The following is a 24036-nucleotide window of genomic DNA, read 5'->3' as shown; positions in this document are numbered from 1 at the left end:
ATTCAGTTTGATCAGGGAAAATAAGAATCTCTGGACTCTGGAATCCACTTTTTTTTCTATGCTTTAATTGAATACTTTGTTTCAAAAATACATTCCTCTGGACCCCGGAGTGGCTTGGGGGACCTAAGCGACTTCTTAAACCACTTACACTAGAAATGGCCCTGATTCCTATGTAAGAAGATTGTTAATTAGGACTACTACCGTTGCATATTGTGCTAAAGCACCCATATGGTATTGAAAATTTGCCACTGCAACATCCTAAGTCACCAGATATCCTTGCAGAAAGACTAACAATCCTTGTACCAAGACTAACAATATAATAAACTAGACAGTTCATACAGCCCAAAATGATCCTGAAAAACAATGTCATGACCCTAGAAACTCTTGTGCTTGTGTAGAGTCAGTCACTTAGAGACGCTGGCTATTCTTGTCCATCGGTGGTACAGCCATAACATATTTCACCAAAAACATCCTAGTCAGTACAGAATTAAATGCTCATAAACAATCACACCTTTTCCCTCTGTGCAAAACAGCAATTTTTCTAGTCTGTCCATTCATTAACATTTTCCAATAGGAATACAAATGATTCTAAAATAATGGAATGCAAATGAGGAAGGTCAAAGAATGAAGCCTCAACAATGGAGGAGAAGTGAATGAGGAAAGGTCGGCTCACACTGGGAGAGAATGCCCACACAATAGCAGTGTCCAGCAAATGCTAAGAATTGTGTGTTCACTGATCAGTGATGATGTCACATGCAGGATAAAATAACACCACAAGCCAGTAGAACAGCTTCAGTGCACCTTGGCACAGATTCTGCCAGCCTCTGGAGCTGTACTGGAGAGATAGAACACAGATATTACCTCCACTGGTTTTGATGGTGGTGGAAAGCGCTGTCCAACATTCCAGTCCAAAATCTCTCACAGGTTAAAGTGAGTGAAGGACTGGTAAATGCTGAAATGTGTAGCACGTAAAAATTATCCATCTTCTATTGCATCACTCACTGCAGAATTCCAAACTGCTTCTGGAAGCAACATCATAACAAGAACTATGCATTGGGAGCTTCATGAATTATTGGGAGCCTAAGATCACTATGTGCAATGCCAAGCGTTGGCTGGAGTGGTGTAAAGCATGCCACCACTGGACTCTGGAGCAGTGGAAGCAGGCCCTGGAGTGATGAATCATGCTTTACTATCTGGCAGTCTGAGAGACGAATCATAAAGACATGGTTTGGTGAGTTTGTTGTGGAGGAACTCCAGTGGCTTGCACAGAGCTGGCTGGAAAGTTGACCGTGAGCCATGTCTTCTTGTCCAACAGTGTCTGACCTTACAAATGCTCTTTTGACTAAAGGGGCACAAATTCCTACAGACACTCTTTAAAATCTTGTGTGAAGCTGTCCCAGAAGAATGGTGGCTGTAGCTGCAAAGGCTGGCCCAACTCCACTTTACTGTCCATGGTTTTGGAATGGGACATCCAAGAAGTTCATATAGGTGCAATGGTCAGGTGTCCACATACTTTTAGCCATAGTGTTTGCAAATATTTGGGCACCCTTGACCAAATTGCATCTTTTGTTGATTTTTGAAGTTAAAAGAAGTCTACAAAACTATTTTAAAAAATAAAAATTTTCCACAACTGTTAATGCACAATTATTTTAGATAGATTGACTTCACTTAAAAATAGAGAAAGCTAAACTGTATGATGTAAAAAGAATTTTCTATATAAACCTAGCCCTGACCATAAACTCAGCATCTAAAAGGAAATGGCTCTGAAAGCATTTGCAACAAGATTTAAGAATTCAACTTTCACCTATGCCAAGACCTTGTTGCTAACATAAATATCTATCACATTCAAACATAGGCATTAAATTCACAACTGTTCATCTTCAAAACAAAATAATGAACTTATGTTTAGTCCAGACCTTTGACTGGTACTGATTGACTATCAGCTTTTATAACTTGATTTCATATCATGATGTCATGAAGGCATCACTGACCTGGAAATGCAGGAAGATAGTAAGGAGACTAAAACACACAGCCATCGCCGAAAAACCAAAAATCAACAAGGGCTTCCTTCCAACACGCTCAATCACCAGACCCTGAAAGAGAGAGAGAGAAACAAAAATGGTTAGTGCTCACTATTATAGTTAGCTGTTAATGGGCAATTGTGTTGTTGTAGGTTGTTATTGTAATAAGTATTGTTACACTACCAGAGGTCCCTTTCCTTAAGTAAAAGTACAAGTACTCAAGTACTTTCATAAAACATACTCTTGTAACACCTGAAGTATAGTTAAAACTTTTTACTCAAGTATAAAAGTAAATTTAAGATGTGCTTAAAGTAAAAAGTGAATTTATGGATTCAGAACGTGTCTTAATTCAATTTTTGAAATATAATATATATACGCGTGTATATATATATATATATATATATATATATATATATATATATATATATATACGTATAGATAGATAGATAGATAGATAGATAGAAAGAGAGAGAGAGAGAAAGAGATGGGAATTTTTTCTTCAGACATAGTTGCACTTTTTAGTATATGCTGACTTGCCACTATTATTTTCTTTGCATTCTACGGCTGCATTCAGACAGTAGAATGCTCAAAATCTGCATCTGAAATGCGCCTGTAACATTTTTGCAAAGCAGAGAAGGGGAGGAGCAGACCTTTGTGGGCAGTGTTATGGACGGGAGGTTCAACACCACATCACACTCTACTGTGCTAAAGACAATGAAAAATAGTCCATGAGGTTTAATACTTCCTAATCAGCCCATGTGAACATTAGCAATGTTAGCATGTCGCCTTGAACACCATAGTTAGCAACGAGACATAACATTGGTGTGCAGCAAGCTTCATTGATAGCAATGGAGAAGATACCAGTGAATTAATATTTATCTTTAAGTCAAGTATTTTTGGATTCGCAAATGCAAGTAACACTGCCCTGCTGTACAGCCCCACTTTCATTCTGAAAGTGTTGGTTAACTCCTGAAAAGTGACACATAACGATCGGAGCTTTTCCACTGAAGTTGAACATTTTTCAATTTAACTCATGATCTGCGATGGAAAAAAAATAGATCAATAAAATAGATGTCAGACTAATGAGCCTGGTTTAAAAATGTAGTGAGTAAAAAAGTACAGATTATTCTTTTGAAAAGTAGTGAGTAAATGTAAAAAGTATTAAGTGACAAAACTACTCTACATTACAAATGAGTAAAAGCTTTTACTTAAGCACAGTAACAAAGTGCTTATACTATGTTATTTCCCACCGCTGGGTGCTACGTATAAACAGTATCAAGTATGTCCAGTATTGAGTATGAGTCCAGAATCAACACTACAAACAATGCACATAATCAAATTTTGTCACCATTTAGAATACTCAGCATTATAGTGCTTAGCATTTTAAGTGCTATAATACCATTCAACCCCCTTAACATTATTATAGCCCTACTAAACACTGCTCTAGAAGGTTAAGTGGCAGGCCTGTGCACAGACTTTTTTGGGGGGTCGGGGACAAGGCTCAAGGAGAAAAAGGGTCACATCAACATAAGCTAAACTTAATTTCATTGACAGTATACTGCAATCACTTTTATAAATGTAGATGGCATAATATGTTGAGATATAAACTAAATGTGGTTTTAAGAGCTTTTCCCAAGGCCATATATTAACATTATTTTTATTGTTATTACATTAACATTATTGCCATTAACGTCACTATCTACACAGGGATTAAAACCCTAGTTGCCAGTGTGGAAAGCTGTGGTGTACCTCTTACACTATTTAGTAACCTAATATACAGTTATAACTCTATTTCAGAGCTCCACAGGTCTGGTAGAACACAAGCCAGCCCATGTTCTTGAAGAAAGGCAGAGGCAATATAAAATACCAACCAAGAGGGTACTGGTAACCATCTGAGGGCTTTATCTGTGCACATGCCTGCTAAGTGACAAGAAAAGAGAGCAAAGAGAGAAAACAGTAAAGAGAGCAGTCAGTGGCAGCCTCCTTACAACTAAAGTTAGAAACCAACACATAAAAGTAGTTCACTCAACAGTTTTATATAGTAAACAGAAAGCTATCCGGCCCTAAAGGACAGTAAATTGTGGCAGAGCACTGACCATGGTGGCTGATGATAAAAAACCACCAATCCTCTATGAAGCCTCACTCACTGTGAGGTTTTGGCTGGAGCACAGCCTTCTGGGATTTTTGACTCGGTTCACTGAGTGCTCAGTGGTTGCTGCTAAAGGCCTGAGGATGTCTGATTCCAACTGCACATAGAGGTCACACTCACACACACCCATATACAGATAGAGCACTTCAGAGTGTCAAATCCACAAACACAACCGCAGAGAGAGGCGACACACGCAGGTTTGTTTTTAAATAAAGTCACTATGTGGGGTTCATGGTTATGTCACGTAACAATAATGTAAGGATCTATATATAATAATAATGGGCCTCATTCACCAATATCTTCATAAGTTTTTTCTTAAATTTATCCTTGAGAAGTGTCCTAAGAAAAAAGTCTATGCCAGATTCATGACGTGCCCCTTTGTAGTCTTGTGTGTGCACTGGTGAGTCTCAGAAGTGTGTTTAAAGAAGAAGTTCCTTCTTAAGAACAGCTGTTGCATGAGGCCCATTGTCCAGTGTGTATTAAACGGCCATTAGACACAAGTTATTTATTTTCAAGAGATACTTCTGAGTTTCAATTTCAAAATTAAACCATTAATCACCACAGTATAGGCAGCATATTAATTGCCCCACAAGGGGTAAAAACACACTGGACCGCTGCTACACTATTCTCAAGGATGCATATTCTCTGATCACTGCTTGGTCCATCTTATTCCAACCTACAGGCAGAAACTACAATCTGCAAAGCTTGTGGTAAAAACAGTGAAGAAATGGACCAAAGAGGCAAAGCAAGAACTGAAAGGTTGTTTTGAAAGTACCAACTATAGTGTTTTTGAAGCTGGAAATGACATCCAGGATGAACTCACTGACACTGTGACATGTTTAATTGGTTTTTGCAAAGAACTTTGTGTGTCTACCAAGACCTTCCACACATGCAACAATAACAAGCTTCAAAAAGGCCAAGAGAGATGCCAACAAAAGTGATAGAGATAGGTCTCTGTACAAACTGACAAAGGAGATCAGTGTGGCTAAAAGAAGCTATATAGAAAAGCTGAAAAACAGGTTTCCAGCCAACGACCCTGCATTAGTGTGGCAAGCTCTTGCAGACAAACTGCAGAAGACCACCCACTTCTCTCTCTACAACAACAACTGCACCTCTATGGACAGATCTATTAAACTCCTGAAGTTTGCAAATGACACTATGGTCACCGATTCATCCAGGATGGAGACAAGTCTGCCTATCAGCGTGAGGTTGAACAGCTGGAGTTCTGGTGCAGTCAGAACAACTTGGAGCTGAACATGCTTAAGACTGTGGAGATGACTGTGGACTTTAGGAGACAACCCTTCCACACCGCTCCCCCTCACAATATCCAACAGCCCTGTGTCAACTGTGGAGACCTTAAAGTTTCTGGAAACTACCATTTCCCAAGACCTGAAGTCTCATCAACTCTATCTTCAAAAAGGCCCAGCAGAAGAGCTGCTGAGCCAGTTTTACATCACCCGATAAAATGAAAAAATCATTGGTGCTAGCCTGTCCACCCTCTAGGTACTCTTGCACTCTTCAAGAACCAGGAAGTGGGCACAAAAAATCATTATAGATTCCTCGAATCCTGGACACAACCTTTTTTAACTCCTCTTTTCTGGCAGGCGCTACAGAACCCTGTATACTAAGACTTCCAGATACAGAGCAGCCTCTTTCCTCATGCCATCACCCTCATAAAAAGCTGACAGATAATATCATTTGCTGGGCCAAAGCTACTCCTGCTTTTTATCGGGACAGTTATTACACACAGCTTCTGATTCATACCACTGTGCACCACAATTTCATTTCCATACATGATGTAGATCACTGTTGCTTGCACTACTACACACACTTATGTATATTGCTTGCCCCTACATAATCTGTATGTTACTTGTATATTGTGTATTGTCTGTAAATGATATGTACACGGTCTGTATATTGCATTTAATACTAATGGCTGGAACCAAATTCTTTGTGTGTGTCAACTACTTGGCAAATAAATCTGATTTTGATTCTGATTTTGATAATTATTGACCTGATAGTGGAAATGGGCATTTCCTGACTTGTGCAGCTCAACAATGTTTTGTCGCACATCATTGCTGTATTATCTGGTCTTTCTCATACTGATGGATCATCTCATATATATATTCCCCAGAGAATCAGGAAGTTATAGCTGGCCATTTAAGAGTTCACTCAGGTGAACTAAGGTATGAATGGTAATACACTTCAATTTCAGTCATCATACCTTAAATAAAGGGTAGATTTTTGCCAGTATTTTGAATGAAAGATCAAAAAGAATCAGTCATTAAGAATATTTGTTACAGCTCATTTTGCTCATGATTACCAGGGTTACCAATATTTGTGGAGGACACTGTATATATACACACACACACACACACGCGCACACACACACACACACACACACACACACATACACACACACGCACACACATGCACAGACACATTTTTTCTCTGGCTTTTCTATAAAGTCAGGACATTTTTTTGTTTTGAAATGAAAAAAACCAAAACATATAAAGACTGTGGAACATACACAGAGATACACTTGCACACGTACAGAAACAGGCACACATGACCATCTATGCTAGATTTCCATTATGCCTCAGTGCATTCTTTCCCTCTCACACACACATGCACACGCAGAATATGACAGCGGACTAATAGAAACCTGCGTGGAGTTGGTGAGAGTGTGTTTGCCTGCAGCAGAGCACTCTCTAAAAAGCTCCTGCTTTATAAATAGTAACACTCTGCTCAAATCTGGCCCTAGGTTATGGCAGGTCATGTGGTGCCTGCCTCTTTTCTCTCTCTCGCTCTTTCTTCGCTCTTCTCTCTCTCTTGCTCTCTGGCTCTCACAGATATATAGAAATTTTAAGCTGAAGGCGTATTTGAGAGACAGTAACTTTGATTAGATTTGCCACCTTACTCTCTTTATGACCTCATCAAAGCGACAGAGGACCACCACACCTGTACATGCAAACAGTGGTATACCGGTACACTCTGAGACAGTGGACAGAACCACCTTACTCATAACTGTAGCAGCTAGATGGAGGATTCATTAGGGGCCTCATGATATGAAATAAAATGATTCATGGCCCACAGTATGATTCTATCACGTTTCATTACTATTTGTAGTATGCTACGTGTTGCAGTATGACATACAACAATATAATGCAACTGTATCTTTTGAAATACATAATGCACTGTTAAATTAGGCATTGTGAGAAAAACTGAGTTGTGTGCTATGACTAGGTTGAGGTTTCCTTAGGTTGAATGCCAGTGTTTTGTAAAGGTTGTCAAATCTTGCTCCAGTTGCTACTAAATGACCAACATTCTGAAATGGAATATTTTTTTCTTAAACAAACCTCTTACTTAACTACAATCAATGTACAATCTATGTGGTAGTTTGTGCATCCCTCTTACATTACTATGATACAAGCATACTAGCAACACCTTAGCAACCACCTGGAACACCATAGTAACCACTTAGCTATCTTCAGCAACCCTGAAAGATACCATAATAACCCTGATACAACACCCAAGCAATCACCTCCAATGCCTAAGCAACCACATATAGCCTCATCTGATTAATTTGTTTTTGCTATACATTGAAGACATTTGGGTTTGAGATCAAAACATAAATATGAAACAATATATCGGAGGTTCAGCTTTTATTTTCTGATATTTGCATCTGTATGTGTTAAACAACTCAGTACATGGCACCTTTGGTGGCAGACCACCTAATTTACAGTGCAAGAAGAATGCAGCTCAGAACTTGCTGGAATACTATACAATCTTCAGAGCAACCACCTCAGATACCATAGCAACTGCCTAACAACATCCTAGAAACCACCTCTAAGACCCATCCATGATCCATCTAAAATCAACCATGATAGCAATGGTAGCCTTGCAACACTGCCATGCTATGGTCACAAGCAACACAAAATCAATTTACTACGTTTGAGTAGTATTTTACTATTCCACTAGATAGTTATGGAACTTTGTTGGTTGACTATTCCCATTTTTAATTAAACACATTTTGTTAAAAAATGTGAATTACTAAACAATGTCCCACCTGTGACAGTATCTAGGGTGCTGAGGTGATGGCTTATCATGAACTTCAGCACCCATGTTTCGGACAACCTAGACCAGAAGGCCTTGAGGCAGGTTGCCACCTACTCAGAAGACAAGGCTGACCACCACTAAGCCCAAACAGCTGCTGCCACTCACTGACCCAAGCTCCTCGGGTAGAAAAGCTGCTCATCACACAACCCTCACTGGCTTCTTGAGAAATTTTAAGTAAAATAATATCCTCAGGGAGTTTATACCAGCTCCCTGTCTCAATGTATCTAGTATTCAACCCTCTCTGCATTTGTGTTTCACACTCAGAGCAGCATTTACCATGTAAATAACTGCCCAGGCTGGCATGTTACAGGGTTGCTGCTGCTTTCAAAAAGCTGCCTTGTTTATTGCTTTCCGTCTTGCTCCAATACGGACTAATTCAATATTATAGCATCTTTGCTGGTACACTGAAAAAAGCGGTTGAATTTACAATTATGTTAATGTAACATTTAGTTCATTTGGAGCCAATGTACACATTTGAATCAAGTAAATTTTAGCAGTCTTTTTCTGTGTAGCTGCTTAGAATCAAGTACATACTGATACTGTTCTATAAAGTAACTTTTATCTAATTGATATTTCAGATTGTTAAACAAGCCAATGATATTTCTTATTTAGTTTCTATGGAGATTGCAGAGAGTTCTGCAATAAAATATACAGCCTAAAATAAGCCAAAAGTAAAACTGTTTACTAAAGACTCGTACCCTGGAGACCCAAGATTCAGACTCACACCCCACACTGTTAGAAATAAAGGTTCTGTGCAGGTACATTTTTCGTTCTTCAAAGTACAAACACGCAAATGTACCCTCAATGGTACAAGAGTGGTTTTAAAGTCCAATTGTGAACCTTAAATAAGTTTTTCCCAGGTGAAAAATACCTATTCATGCCTTTTCATAACCTAATATTTTAAAACAGTACAATAAAATAAAAAGCCTGGAGACGAGACGGGGTGTGTGGAGTCACTACAACTTAGAAAATATAATTTCAGTGGATTACGGTACAATTATGTTCCCTGACTAAAGGTCTGAGATGTACCCTTGAGGGTACCACCCCAGTGACAAGAGGGGTACTGCCCCAGTGACAGTTTCAAACTTTTATTTCTAAGAGTGCAGAGACTTGAGTTTTAACCTGGACTTGTACCCGAGAGACTCAATATTTGACTCTGACTCACACCCCAAAGACTCAAATTGGACTTGCGTCTGAGAAACTCAAGACTCAACTTTGACTTGCACCCTGACAGTGGAAACTTGACTTGCATTTGAGAGACTTGAGACTCAACTCAGGCTCACACCCCAGAGATTTAACTGAAACTCATACCACAGAGACTGGAAACTCGACTTGGTCTCACATTTGAGATACTCAAGATTTGCATCTAGGAAACTCGAGACTTGACTTGGACTTGCACTCAAGAAACTCAAGACTTGACTCAGACATGCACCTCAGAAACTGGAAACTTGATTTGGGCTCACATCTGAGAGATTTGAGACTTGCATCCGAAAGACTTGAGACTCAACTCGACCTCGCACTCAAAAGACTCACGACACGACTTGGACTTGCATCCCGAGAGTGCAAACTCGACTTGCATCCGAGAGACTCGAGACTCAACTGAAACTTGCACCCCAGATACTGAACACTCAAGACTTGGACTCACACCCCAGTGACTTGAGGCACAGCTTGGGCTCACATTGATTTGTGGACATCTCTGAATAAACAAACTTAGAATTAACTGTTACCAGGCATCATTCCAGAACTCATGGTGTCAGGTACTGAGACTAGCAGGAATACACTGTAGTAAAATAATGTCCATATATGAAAGCAGTCTGAGTCTAATTCCTGGGGGCCGAGCGTTGGAACTAGATGGAAAGCTGCTATCACTATCACTAATGACCCAAAACCATCACACTGTGTGCAACAATTTTTAAAATCAAACACATCAGGATCTCTCTGTTCACTGGTGCTTTGATGTATAGCACTGTGTTATCATTTCTCTTGTGATGTGTTTCAGATTTAAGATGCAGCATGTGATAATAGCTTCCTGATCAGACACTCCATGTGATCTGTGGACATTTTTTTGCAGGCGAATGACAGCTTTTTCACTCTGCTGATGTGTAAGTAAGACTGACAGAGTAAGATCAGTCGCAGACATTAGAATGACGTCAACACTGTATGCTTTCTGTATGTCTAATCTCACATCAAAGTGCTTTTTCTCCAATTCTCAGTCTATCTCTCTCTCTCTCTCATTACAGATGCCAGCTGCATCATCTCCCCTCTCGTAGAAGCCTCGTCTGAAGGCTTGTACAATCTCAAAGAAGGAAACGTTCAATAATGAAACAATATAAGTGTGGATAATGTTGCCACATTCACTTTGACAGCTTCGCTTTTTAAACGTCTGATCTTCAGACAGGCTTCTTAAGTCTGACTATGCTTCAGTTGTGCCACATGCAACATAGGCATACATATGTAAGCATGTTGGTGTGTATTTTGTGTGTATTTGGTCATTCGTGTTGACACTACAGCAACAATGAGATGATGGAAAGTGTTTAGTCATAAATAATGTTTATAAAAACAAAAGTGCTCTACAATGCACTGAAATGTTCATTTGATCCATGCAGTCATTCTGAGAGAAGTGCAGAGGGCAATGGAGGTGACATGGCTTCTATTGTTTCAGTGCAAAATAAATGAAAACAAAAGGTTGCTGCTCAGATTGAATTTTGAAAAATGGTAGAGCTGTAACAGGAGCAAAGTCTAAATAAACTGCAAGGGCGGTTCAATTAATTCAATAGATTAGTCGACCATAGGAATTGTTAATTACAGCCCTACTTGTCATTCAAGGCAACATTCAAGTTTCAGGCACATTGCAGCATCTCCACTTATTGTTTTGTTTGATTGTTTATAATGCATTGGAAATATCATAATAAATGGACAAATAGAAATAGTCGAAAAGTAATTGGAATACAGTATCATTGTTATGTTAACTTTAATTCAAAGTTGAGGAGATTAACATACAAAGAGACACAATGTTTTGCTCCAACACTGAAGATATATATGCATTTGAGGCAAGATTAATGATTGGAGAAATTCAGACGATGTACACAGATGAGCCAAAACATTATGACATTATGTCTTTTTTTCCCCCAATTTAGACATATCCAATTACACCCACTAGTTAGCACTCCACCAATCACACAATACTACCAGTGCTAGGTGGGCAGAAACTAGCACAGGCTTCCTGCGAGACCTGTGAAGTGACCCACTGCATCTTTTCAACCTGTCGCTAAGGCAACAACATTGGACAGGTGAGCGCGCTCGGAAGAAAGTGCCAACTGCTAGTTCTGTTGTCAGCTAACAGACACCTGCACTGACTAGCATCACGCTGGGTGATGGTGGGAGATGGGGAGGCCATCCTACCCACCAAGAGAGCGAGGTCAATTGTGCTCTCTTGGACTCTTGACCACGGATTGCTGTAGCTAGGGCCAATGCTTAGATATTTGGATGGTTGGAGCCCTGACCACTAGTCAAATATGCTGTTGGCCCTCCATGTGCTGCCAAAACAGCTCCAACTCACCAAGACATGGACTCTTCAAGACCTCTGAAGGTACCCTGTGGTAAGTGGCATCAATAAATTAGCAGCAGATCCTCTACTTTGTGAGGCGGAGACACTGTATAGTACTGGGTGGTGTTCCAGCACATCCCTATGTTATGTCTGGGGTACTTGAAGCCAAGGCAACACCTTGAATTCTTCATCACATTTCTCAAAACCATTGCTGAACAAGGGCCCATTATTATCAAAGTTCTCAGAATATGAAAAATTTGATCTGAGATCAGTTTATGCCTTTCTATACCAGTCTAAGCGCTCTATAGGACTACATAGACTGATGAGACTTAATACTTTACATCAGTGTTACATTTGCGTTCATTTTTCATGTCCGTTTTTTAGAATTGGATTAGAATTATGCCCCTGTTGAATATTTTGGTGGGAAAGAGCTTTTATTAACAGTCCCTTATTTTGTGGTACCTATGTCTCATGTTTAGCCTGCAGGAGTAGCTGCAGTCTGAGTAAATTGAGCACTAATTCCAAATGCATTGTGAGTGCAATTTGTGGCCACATCAAGGAACATTTGGTGCTGCACCTTCTCATATGTACAACTGACCCTCTGTATAGTCCAGCAGGTTGTTGTTTGCAACCCACAGTCTGACGCTTCCTCAGCAGTTACTAATTAGCTACATTAAAGTGTAGTAAAAGGACAGGGTTTGTGCTGATATAAGCTGAGAGGCCAGGCAGGGAGAGTCTGAAAGAAGAGTATGAGTGATACCATGTTAATTCAGCTGTGCCTTCTGGTGTAATCAGAGCCAATTAAACTCTGAAATTTGGTGTTAGCCGTTAGCATTTGTCTCACTGCTAGATGATCCTTAATTCTGTAGATCTCCAGCCGGTGGCTCTGTCGTAGTCTTGGTTCAGTTTGATGATCTCCGATTGAATCTTATCCCATTGACAACCATGTTAATGCTACAGCACCAGTTAAATGTTTGTACACTACTTGTGTCCAAAAGAGTTTTTTATTGATTTTTTTTCTATTTTCCACATCAAAGCTATGAAATAATACAAATGGAACTATCAGTGGGAAACCCTCAGAGGCTATTAGGCCTTCAGAGAAGGTCTAATGATCTCTAGGTACTAAAAAAAAAAACAGTCCTGTATTTTTTAGTTAATTTTATTGTATAGAATCATGTAGTGCTTCATCTATACAAGTATTGAAGTAGTAGTTCTATTTTTGTGTTAAGCTGTAGGTGGAAACAAAAGGTAAATATCTTGAAACTTTAAAAAGAAAACTATGCAATCAGATTTAAAGACTTTAGCAACTGGAAGGAAGGCCTTACCCACTAGAGTAATATAACAAATTAGTAAAAAAAAAAAAAGGGTTTCAACTAACAATGCTTTTTGCCAATCTTTGCCAATTTTGCCAGTTTGAGTAAGTTTGAAAGAAAAAACATCACTCCAGGCCATCTACAAGACCTAGATATTGATTAAGAATAGGCGCCACAGCCTAACCTTTATGTGGCAGCTTTTAAAAATAGCAGTGCTGGCCGTGGCTATTAGAGCTAGGGCTTCAGTTCAGGTCAAACTCTGTCAAAAATGAGGAAAAACTCACTTCTAAGATAACGCTAACTTCCGCTAGCACTCATATGTGTCTAGTAGTATGTTAATGCTATGACTAATATGTTTATAACATACATATTAGTCATGGGCAGATCTAGGGGTGTGGCCACAGGTGCACTGGCCCCAGAAGAAATCTGATTGGCCCTTTAGATGCCCCTCCCTGGCCACCTCCAGTCACATCACTGACAAACTCATCGCCCTTCAGTGAAATTTCTGGATTTGAATGGTGAAAATGCCACTCGTGAATTGTGTAGATTGAACGAGTTTCAGGAGTGCTGCTAGATAACATCAACTTAGTTTAAGTTACTGGAAATCAGTGCTTTAATGGTACTGATAAATAAAACCTCTTCTGTGCAACAGACGTTTAGAGCAGTTAGTTTCATTTTCACAAATATGAAATCTCTTTTCCGTAGCTGTAGAATGGTGGGTGCAAAAAGGCTAGTATGAGTAAATTTTCATTGTTTGCAACCAAGACATTTAGGTACTACTTTTTTCAGACACTTTTGTCTGAAATTGATGTAGAACACAGTTCTGTGGACTGTAAGTATAGCGTGTAGCGATTGTCTGCAAATTGCATCTCAAGTGGCGATCATAGGGGTCCAAGCATGTCGCACCTTATGGCCCCAGTATAGGCCTTTCAGCAGATAGAACACAAATGACAGTGAGTTTGTAGAATGGCCTCTATTTGTAACAACTGTTGAGAAGGGATATTAAAAAGAGATGTTTGCCAAATTTCATACACACTAACATTGTTGTGGTAAGCAATGTTTTTTTTAAAACAAATATTTCAAAATACCTGGAAAGCAGTACAGTTTTTGACATGACTTGAATTACCATAGTTGTTGAACTCACTGAACTGAATATTTCTACAATCTTCATTTGATCCACAGATTCCTTCAGAGGCATATGAAAATTAGACACAGAGTTGTTGGATTTGAACTCTCCAGGGAACTCTCAATGCTGGATCTCCAGGACCAGGATTGGCCCTCTCTATTCTACAGCAATTACCTGTTTCTCTAAGTGAATGCACCATAATGCTTCATATTTATTTAAAATCACTAAAATTTTCTAAGCTGAATGTTCCAAGTTCTGAACCCTGTACTGGAATCACCAGTGCTAATAGTGCATATTTATCAGGCACTTTACTAGGAACACCTGTACATCTCATTCATGCAACCATCTAATCAGTCAATCATGTGGCAGTAATGCAGTGCATAATATCATGCAGATATGGGCCAGCAGCTTCAGATGATGTTCACATCAACCATCAGAATGAGGAAAAAAAAAATTATCTTAGTGATGTTGACTGTGGTGTGATTTTTGGTGCCAGGTGGGCTGATTTGAGTATTTCTATAACTGCTGATCTCACAGAAATTTCATGCACAACAGTCTCTAAAGTTTAATCAGAACAGTGCAATAAAGAAAAAAAACATCTAGTTAGTGGTAGTTCTGTAGACAGAAACGCCTTAATGAAGAGAGAGACCAAAGGAGAATGGCCAGACTGGTTTGAGAAAAATTGTGGGGAGCAGAAAAGCATGTCGGAATGCATAACACAACAAAACATGAGGTGGATGGGCTAAAACAGCAGAAGACCACATCGGGATCCAATTCTGTCAGCTAAGAACAGAAGGCTGATGCTGCAGTGGGCACAGGCTCACCAAATCTGGACAGATGAAGACTGGAAAAACATAGCCTCATCTGATAAATTTTGATTCATGCTGAGGCACACAGATGGTACGGTCAGACTTTTGGCGCAAACAGCATGAATCCATAGACCCAACCTTACTTGTCAACAGTCCAGGCTGGTGGAGGTGGTGTAATGGTGTGAAGAATGTTTTCTTGGCCCAGCTTGGGTCCATTAATACCAATCAATCATCACTTGAATGCCACAGTCTATTTGAGCATTGCTGCTGACGATGTGCGTGCCTTCATGGCCACAATTTACCCATTTTCTAATGGCTACTTCCAGCATGATGATACACCATGTTATAAAGCAAAAGCTATCCCAAACTGGTGTCATGAACATGACAAGTTCAATGTCCTTTGCGGGGACTTCCCAGTCACTATACCTAAATCTAGAAAATCTTTGAGATGTGGCAGAATGGGAAACTCACAGTTTCCAACATCTCGTGGAATCCATGTCACAAAGAACTGAGAATTGTTTTGAGAGAAAGGGAGTTTCTACCCGGTATTAGTGCAGTGTTCCTAATAAAGTGGTTGGTGAGTGTATATTTTACCTTGTAGCAATTTTACACTGACTCTTTAAATAAAGAGTCCTGGCACAGAGCTGCCTCACACAGTACTCATTGTTAATGAAGTATATAGAACTTCCAGAAGTTCCCATTCGTCATAGGTCAAATTCTGATTAGTTGATTCCACTGTCACTGAATTCTCCTGGTGATTAAACTTACACATAAGGCCTTCAGTTCAGCTTCTAAAGGCCAAACCAATAGGAGACCTAGCTTGGCTGTATCTGCCTAGACATCACAGAGGTGAAATAATGGACATTTCCAGAATTTTCCTCTTTTTCCAACAAAAAAAATAACAATAAAATAAGTGTAATACTGTACTTTCAGAATTTAAATACAATCATGATTCTATTTAATAAAAATGAATAAAAACATTGAATTATAAAATGTATCTTACAAGGTAAAATACCTGTTACCAGAATGACTATTACAAGCTTCAAATATCAAATTACAGTTTAGAGCTGACATTAAATGTTCATGAGCATCACATTAGCATGGTGCTAACATAACATTGGAAATCCCATTCACTATTATCATGGTGGTGATGATAAATTGCACAAAGGCTATTATAAAGTGAATTAAAATATTTCCACCTTAAATACTGCTGTGTATATGCCAGGCTAGCACATGTCCAAAATTTTATGTCTGTACCTGTCTGTCTATGTAAACAAAACTGTTGTTTATAAAAATGTTTATAAAATTGTTGGAATAACTCATTTTTAATTTTATGTCACTTGTTTCAGCCCTTTTTAGTCTCACAAGACAAATGGTGGATAATTGCCAGGTTGGGAAGATCATACTATATTCAGTTTTTCTCATGCTTTGTTTCATAATGACACCATACACTCAATTTTTTTCATAGCTGTTGATGTTCAGTACTGTTATTTTCTTGTTTTTAATATTTATTGCCCAAATAAAAGGCCTGACAGTTTGCCACTGGGAACTACGCTGTAAAAAAGTGTTAAACATTACAAAACTGGTCTTAAAATGTGGGTTTCTGCATTCTAAAACACTTATTCTAATACACATTCTAAAATACATTCTAAAATACGTATTATATGAACACCTACTGCCTCACAACAATTGAATTCAGTATTATAAAGTCATTAAAAGTCATTATGCTCTTAACCCCTTACATGGCCAGGGACCATTGGTGGGTCCAAAGTTTTATTACACACTTCTATAACCTAAGAATAGTTTAACCAGTCTGCATACAGTCCCTGTATTTACTGAATAATAAGCCTCAGTATGTAATAGTATGTAATAAGACTGATGTGGCTGATTCCCAAATGGCTATTTGTTAGGCGTATTATGCACTGTTTGTGGCAAACTGTAAGTTTGGTGCTAAATAAGACAGTAAATCACATAGAGGCGCTAATGGGAATGTGAGCAAAAAGTACTTATAAAGTGAAGTTAAAACAGTGTTATACAGTGTTAAACAGTGTTATATTATGACATGATATATAACATATAATATAGCAAAAAAGTTCATGAAATGATAACAGTATATGATGCTAAACAACTGTTCTTATCCACCTTCGGCAGTCCATGTAATTTCATAAAACATAATAAATAAATTTTAACCACTGCTCTACATTATTTGTGCTGGTGGGCTTTCATTGTGTCAAGAGCTTTTCTGTTTTTAATGTTTGTTGTCTTTTCCTGTTTGTTTCAGTGTGATGTCCAAAGGTGCCAGTTCTCATTTCGAATGTATCCCATCATGCCCTGCAGCTTGTCGTAATCCACGCCATGGCAGCAAGCACGCTCCTGGCTGATTTCCCGGGAGTGGAATGGCAAACTTCGGAAAACGATCAGCTTTCCTCAAAACCGCTCCAACCTCCCAAAACTAATTAACAGCATCCGGCACCCAATGAACACAGACACACACACACACTTATATACACACACATACACACACACAAACACTGACGTACACACACACAGACACTGAGCATTAAGCTCAATAACCGGCTGTTATTCAGATATCGAGGCTAGACATCTCCTGAGGATTACAGATGTGCTCCGTTTCCCTCCCACTGAGTAGGCTGATGAGGATAGGTTATGGATTAGCCAGCCTGCTGAGACTGAACAAGAGCAGGCCTCAGAGCAGGGTGTAACAGGTAGCGATGATTTTACTGCATACTCACTTGTTCTTTCATACACAAACCAATACACACACACACACACACACACACACACCCACACACACACACACACACCTACACACACACACACACACACACACACACGCACACACACACACACACATACAAATTCACACACTCACTTATTTTCACCGGCAGCTTGTTTGAATTGCAGATTTCTCGGTAACCACTTCTTGACAACTACACATCCTTTCAGAACCGTAGCATCAACTTAGCTTCTCACAGAGGAAGGTTTGACATTTTGGTAGCTGCTGAACTGAAGCTATGAATGTTAACTTCATGTTTGGAGTTAAAACCGGGGTCATGATTGTAGCTGTAAGTAAAATTACAGCACTTAGCATGTAGTGTTATTTACATGCTTATCTTAACCAAAAAAAAAAAAGTCAGGTCATGTGCTATCTGTGTGGTTCTATGTGTGTAAACCTAAACTTAGTAAACATTTATAACTGGCCTATGTTTGAACTTATGTACAGTAGGTGCAACCAGCCGCCCCCCTGGACATTTTCTCCTTGGCTTTCTGCTTCAAATGAAGTGCAATAAGTGCTATTTTTTTTTTTGTCTGTCCATTTAGTCAGATGTGTCATGTGGCCCATAAAGATCCGCTTCGCTTTTTTTCCGCTTTGCGAAACTCATCATGGATTTTTTTGCAGAATACGCTCCGCCGTCTGAGTGCACTCTAATCCTAATCTTAGCTTCAGGAACCAAAGAGAAATTGTTCCTCTGAGGTTTTTCAACAAACAGTTTTGTCCTGTAAATGTTTGAAAACCAGCACACACACACACACACTCACTCATCTACACATCTTTTTTGCACACAAAAAAGGTGAGTGTGTGTGTGTTTGAGGATTGCACTCTTGGCAGGATGACAGGGGAAACCAGCAGAGCATGAAGTGAGCACTGCAGGGAAGAAGAGCATACACATACACACACACACACACACACACACACACATACACACACAAAGAGCATACATCCATCATAGTATGTCATCTGCTGGACAGGAGCCACGTTCACCTGCCCTAAAGTCATTAAAAAACAAATTTTACGTCAATTCAAGGGAGGCTGTGTGAATGAATCCTGCGCTGTTGTTTGTGAGGAGACTTTATATGAATCATTCTACTGAAGTACAGTAGCACATGACTAGCAAACACAGCTTTGAACAACAAATCATATTTTTTTTTCATTAAAAGTCAAAAAGGTTGTGTTAATTGCAGAAAATATATATTTGGTAGTTACAATTTTTACAAATGTACATTGCTTTTCCAGATTTTGGGACACATTTACTACAAAACAATAGAATCTAACTGCTCACCAAGTGACCATTAGGAACAGGAATGCTGTCTCACTTCTTGCTTTAAAATGCAGGGGTGGGGCTAAAATAAGACTAAAACTCTTCGTATTTCAGTAGTGACATGAAAACATACGGACAACATTTTTTTAAATAGTTTTGAAAGGTTTTTATTAAAATCTAAATTAAAAATCTAAATATTTCAACTTCACTTTAAAAAAAAGTCAAAAGGCTTGAACTCTGTCTGTAAAGGCCTTTCACACTAAGCTCGCCAAATCATTTATTTATGTAGCTTGCATGGGGGCACTGTCGTGCTGAAACAGAAAAAGGTCATCCCAAAACTCTCCCCACAAATTGGAAGCAAGTTCTCCTGAATGTCATGGTATGCAGTAGCATTAAGATTTGACTTCAATGGAACTAAAGGGCCCAGGCTAAGCCATGGATAACAGCCAGACCATTATTTCACCTCTACTAAACTTTGCAGCTGGCACTGTATATTCAGGCAAGTAGTGTTTAACTGGCATCTGCCAAACTCAGGTTCATCCATCAGACTGCCAGATAGTGAAGTGTGATTCATCACTAAGGACAGGTGATTTTTATGTGTTATATTACCTCCTAAAATTCCTACATTTATATACTAATGTGAGAGACTATACATTGACCCAAATCAGCAAGAAAAGTGACGAAGAATTGTCATTGTTTTTCAGACTGAAAATGAGACAGAATTCTGGCCTCCATATCATGTCTCTTGTAAAAAGCCATGGATAAATTACAACCATGAAGTCAAAATGGGCCATTTTTTACAGCTTAGTGTAACATTCAGTTTTCCATAACAATGCCTTTAAAACTGCAATTTTTATGTGGATATTCCTCCAAATGAGCTACATGGGGGCCTCAGCACAAAGCAGACGCAGCAAACTACAGACTTAATGGAGTGGAACTGAACTAAACGGCAAAACTGTGTTCGGCAAAGTAAACAGTGTGCTTTCATCGCAGCTCACAAATAGCACTGACATTAAAAACACTGAAGTGGAACAGAATCCTTCTCAAGTGCTTTTAGTTAGAAGAGGTTGTGTTACAGAGTGGGTTGTTTTATTGAGTTTATTACAAGGTTGCTTTATTAAACAAAACTTTCAGCTTTCAGGCACCGGTGATTGTTGTTTTCTGTTCTCTGCTGTTTTACCTTTTGGTGTTTTAACTTTTGGGGATCAAGGATGTTTGTTATCTTCCATTTAGTAGATCATCTTATGATCTTATCCAGAGTAACTGGTTAATAGCACTGTTTCTGAGACTATGATGTAAAGTAAGTGTAGTATATAAATCAGTATACTAGCTTAGCTCCAGACGTGCTTGGTTTTGTGCGAATCAGCAATGTGTTTGGGTCACCTACCTGGACCTGCACGAATTGTCCATTTTATCAGAAACACCTACCATACAGATGCACTTTGTAGGTTTACGGTTACTGGCTGTAGCCCATGTGTTGCTGTATTATTTCTCAGCTCACTCTACCCTGTCAATCAATGGAAAAAGAACCCCATAGAACCACCAGTTTTTTTACACACTGTGCAAACTTTCTTTTTTTGTCTCTTTTTAGATACACTTGGTACACCCTGCTGGTGTGCATTTGGAGACGATGACTCATTTTGTCCACGCATAATTTGTGTTAGTCATCTTCTAGACCTTCGTAAGTGGTCAGATACTGACCTAGGGATCACTTTTGGCTGGATATTTTTGGTTAATGCACTATTCCCAACCCAACAGTGGCAATGAGGTCCATGTTAGTGACACTGCTGTGCTGAGAATGGTCCAGAATCCACGGTCTTGTGGTGGTCCCTGTGTACAATGAATGAGATTGACCCCCCGACATCCTCCCCACCCCCAAGTTGTGCGGCAAAAGATGGGCTACAGTTGGTGACTGTAAACCTACAAACTGCTTTCATATGGTAGGTGTTTCTGATAAAATAGCCAATGCATGTAGCTACTAGAGCACCAATAAACTGGCACACATATGATTAGGTGTTATTATGTTTATGTTCTGTATGTTTAGTTCATTTTGATTTATAATCTACACAATTTCTCAATCAAACTTCATACGTACATATTATTTTAATGGTGCTTGTTGAATAATGTATAGTAGCTACTGATTAGTATATTTTTAGATTTAAAACTGAATAATAAGCCTGTAGTTTAAAGAGAATGATTATCTACTTCCATCTCGAGAAGTAATTCTATATGTTCTCTCTAAATGAGCATCGTTACATTGGGACATAATGTGTTATTCTTCATAAGAACATGGAGATCCTGATCTATTATGTTTAATTTAAGAGACATTAGTACCAGCAAAGAAGGTTAGGACATATTATCTTGTCTTAAAATGATAAAGACATCATCATCACGGCAGATGACTTCTTTGAATAGATCCAAAAAGGTCAGTTTGCCATGGTATTTATTCATTTAGCTGGCACCTTTTCCAGGATGACTAACAGAAACAATCTGCTAGATTTTCAAATACATAGATATCAGAACTAATTTTAATATTCATTATTTTGTTCTGGGCATGGGTAGCATGGATTTTAAACATACAACATATTGTTTTTAATTAGTGCGCGATGGAGAACCACAAGACACAAGCAGCTGATTATGTCTTGTATCAACCTTTAAAAGTCAAGACATTAATTTTGTTTTGTTATGTTATATTATATTATTAAATATTTAATTACCTTACCCTAAATAAATATGTAATTACATGGTGAGTCAGCATGTTTATTCCATTTGTTTCAATAGCAAGAACTGACAAAAAACACTGCAACAACGCTATAGAATGTGGTATAAATTGAAAATTTAGAATCTGTATTTTTAACTCAATTTATCTACTTATTTGTATGAGCTATGAACGAGAATTTAATAAAGGCCCTTCTCACTTACAAGTCATTTACAAAAATGGTTCTTTAACCCTATCAAAGTGATACAGTAAGAGACCTTGCTGAAGTGCCCTTTAATCAGAGCTTTCTGTGTATTACAGTTGGGATGCAATGTATTCAGAATACAGAAATATCAGTTCAGTTTTTTAAAGGCAGTGTTCAGAATACAGTTATCTTTTACATTTTAACTTTTAGAAAACTTACCCATTAAATAAAAAAGAAAAAGAAAACATATACCATCTTTAAAAGAAACATCATCAATACTTGTTTATTTACTATTTTAAAATCAGTGCATGGTGTGCAAATGTGCTCAGTAAAGAATAACCCAGTAAATAGCCTCTACATAAACAAAAGTGAGCTACTAAAGCCTGAGTAGACTGATAAATCAAAGAGGTGAGAACGTTTTTCATCTCAATGTTACTAGCTTCTTTTGAGGGAGGATCAAACTGAATGATTTCCTTAGTCCTCAGAAGTGCACATCAGTGTTGCACCTCAACTGCATGTGATCTGTGGCAAGTTACATACACATATTAACTGAAAATCACACACTTTACCACTTTATAGTCAAATTTGTAAGATTTTGTTATTGGGATATGGTGAATTGTTTGATGAGTTTGTGAGATGGCAGATTCATATTTATGTAATCAAGATAAAAAAGGTCAAAAGGCTAAAAGAAGCCACATGTCAAAAAAGCTGGAACAATAGGTTAAATAGTGATGTGTTAACAGCATCAAGTAGAGATATTAATATTTAACCTTTTCTACTTTAAAGATTACTGTATATATATATATACGCTATTTCCAAATTTGATTCCTACTACACACTCCAAAAAGCTGGGATCAGGACAGTTTAAGACTTTGTGGAATGATCAGAAACCTGTTGTGGAACTTTCCACAGGTAAGAACCACCAGTTTTTTTACACACTGTGCAAACTTTCTTTTTTTGTCTCTTTTTAGATACACTTTGGTTTTGGTACACCTTGCTGGTGTGCATTTGGAGACGATGACTCATTTTGTCCACGCATAATTTGTGTTAGTCATCTTCTAGACCTTCGTAAGTGGTCAGATACTGACCTAGGGATCACTTTTGGCTGGATATTTTTGGTTAATGCACTATTCCCAACCCAACAGTGGCAATGAGGTCCATGTTAGTGACACTGCTGTGCTGAGAATGGTCCAGAATCCACGGTCTTGTGGTGGTCCCTGTGTACAATGAATGAGATTGACCCCCCGACATCCTCCCCACCCCCAAGTTGTGCGGCAAAAGATGGGCTACAGTTGGTGACTGTAAACCTACAAACTGCTTTCATATGGTAGGTGTTTCTGATAAAATAGCCAATGCATGTAGCTACTAGAGCACCAATAAACTGGCACACATATGATTAGGTGTTATTATGTTTATGTTCTGTATGTTTAGTTCATTTTGATTTATAATCTACACAATTTCTCAATCAAACTTCATACGTACATATTATTTTAACGGTGCTTGTTGAATAATGTATAGTAGCTACTGATTAGTATATTTTTAGATTTAAAACTGAATAATAAGCCTGTAGTTTAAAGAGAATGATTATCTACTTCCATCTCGAGAAGTAATTCTATATGTTATCTCTAAATGAGCATCGTTACATTGGAACATAATGTGTTATTCTTCATAAGAACATGGAGATCCTGATCTATTATGTTTAATTTAAGAGACATTAGTACCAGCAAAGAAGGTTAGGACATATTATCTTGTCTTAAAATGATAAAGACATCATCATCACGGCAGATGACGTCTTTGAATAGATCCAAAAAGGTCAGTTTGCCATGGTATTTATTCATTTAGCTGGCACCTTTTCCAGGATGACTAACAGAAACAATCTGCTAGATTTTCAAATACATAGATATCAGAACTAATTTTAATATTCATTATTTTGTTCTGGGCATGGGTAGCATGGATTTTAAACATACAACATATTGTTTTTAATTAGT

The 24036-nt window shown here is 38.4% G+C and overlaps 1 protein-coding gene across 1 annotated transcript in view; it reads right to left on the bottom strand.

Annotated features, from left to right (window-relative positions):
• Positions 1 to 24036, bottom strand: part of slc2a9l2 (solute carrier family 2 member 9, like 2) — a 269938-nt gene that overhangs the window by 68026 nt on the left and 177876 nt on the right. Inside the window, exon 10 of the mRNA XM_036590228.1 lies at positions 1992 to 2093. Within this exon, the coding sequence (XP_036446121.1) occupies positions 1992 to 2093 (102 nt within the window). The remainder of the gene's footprint in view (positions 1 to 1991; positions 2094 to 24036) is intronic.

This window comes from Colossoma macropomum, unplaced genomic scaffold (assembly GCF_904425465.1).
Source record: "Colossoma macropomum unplaced genomic scaffold, Colossoma_macropomum, whole genome shotgun sequence".
NCBI lineage: Eukaryota > Metazoa > Chordata > Actinopteri > Characiformes > Serrasalmidae > Colossoma > Colossoma macropomum.
Note: the sequence above shows the minus strand (reverse complement) of the source record. Positions and strands in the feature narration are given on the sequence as shown.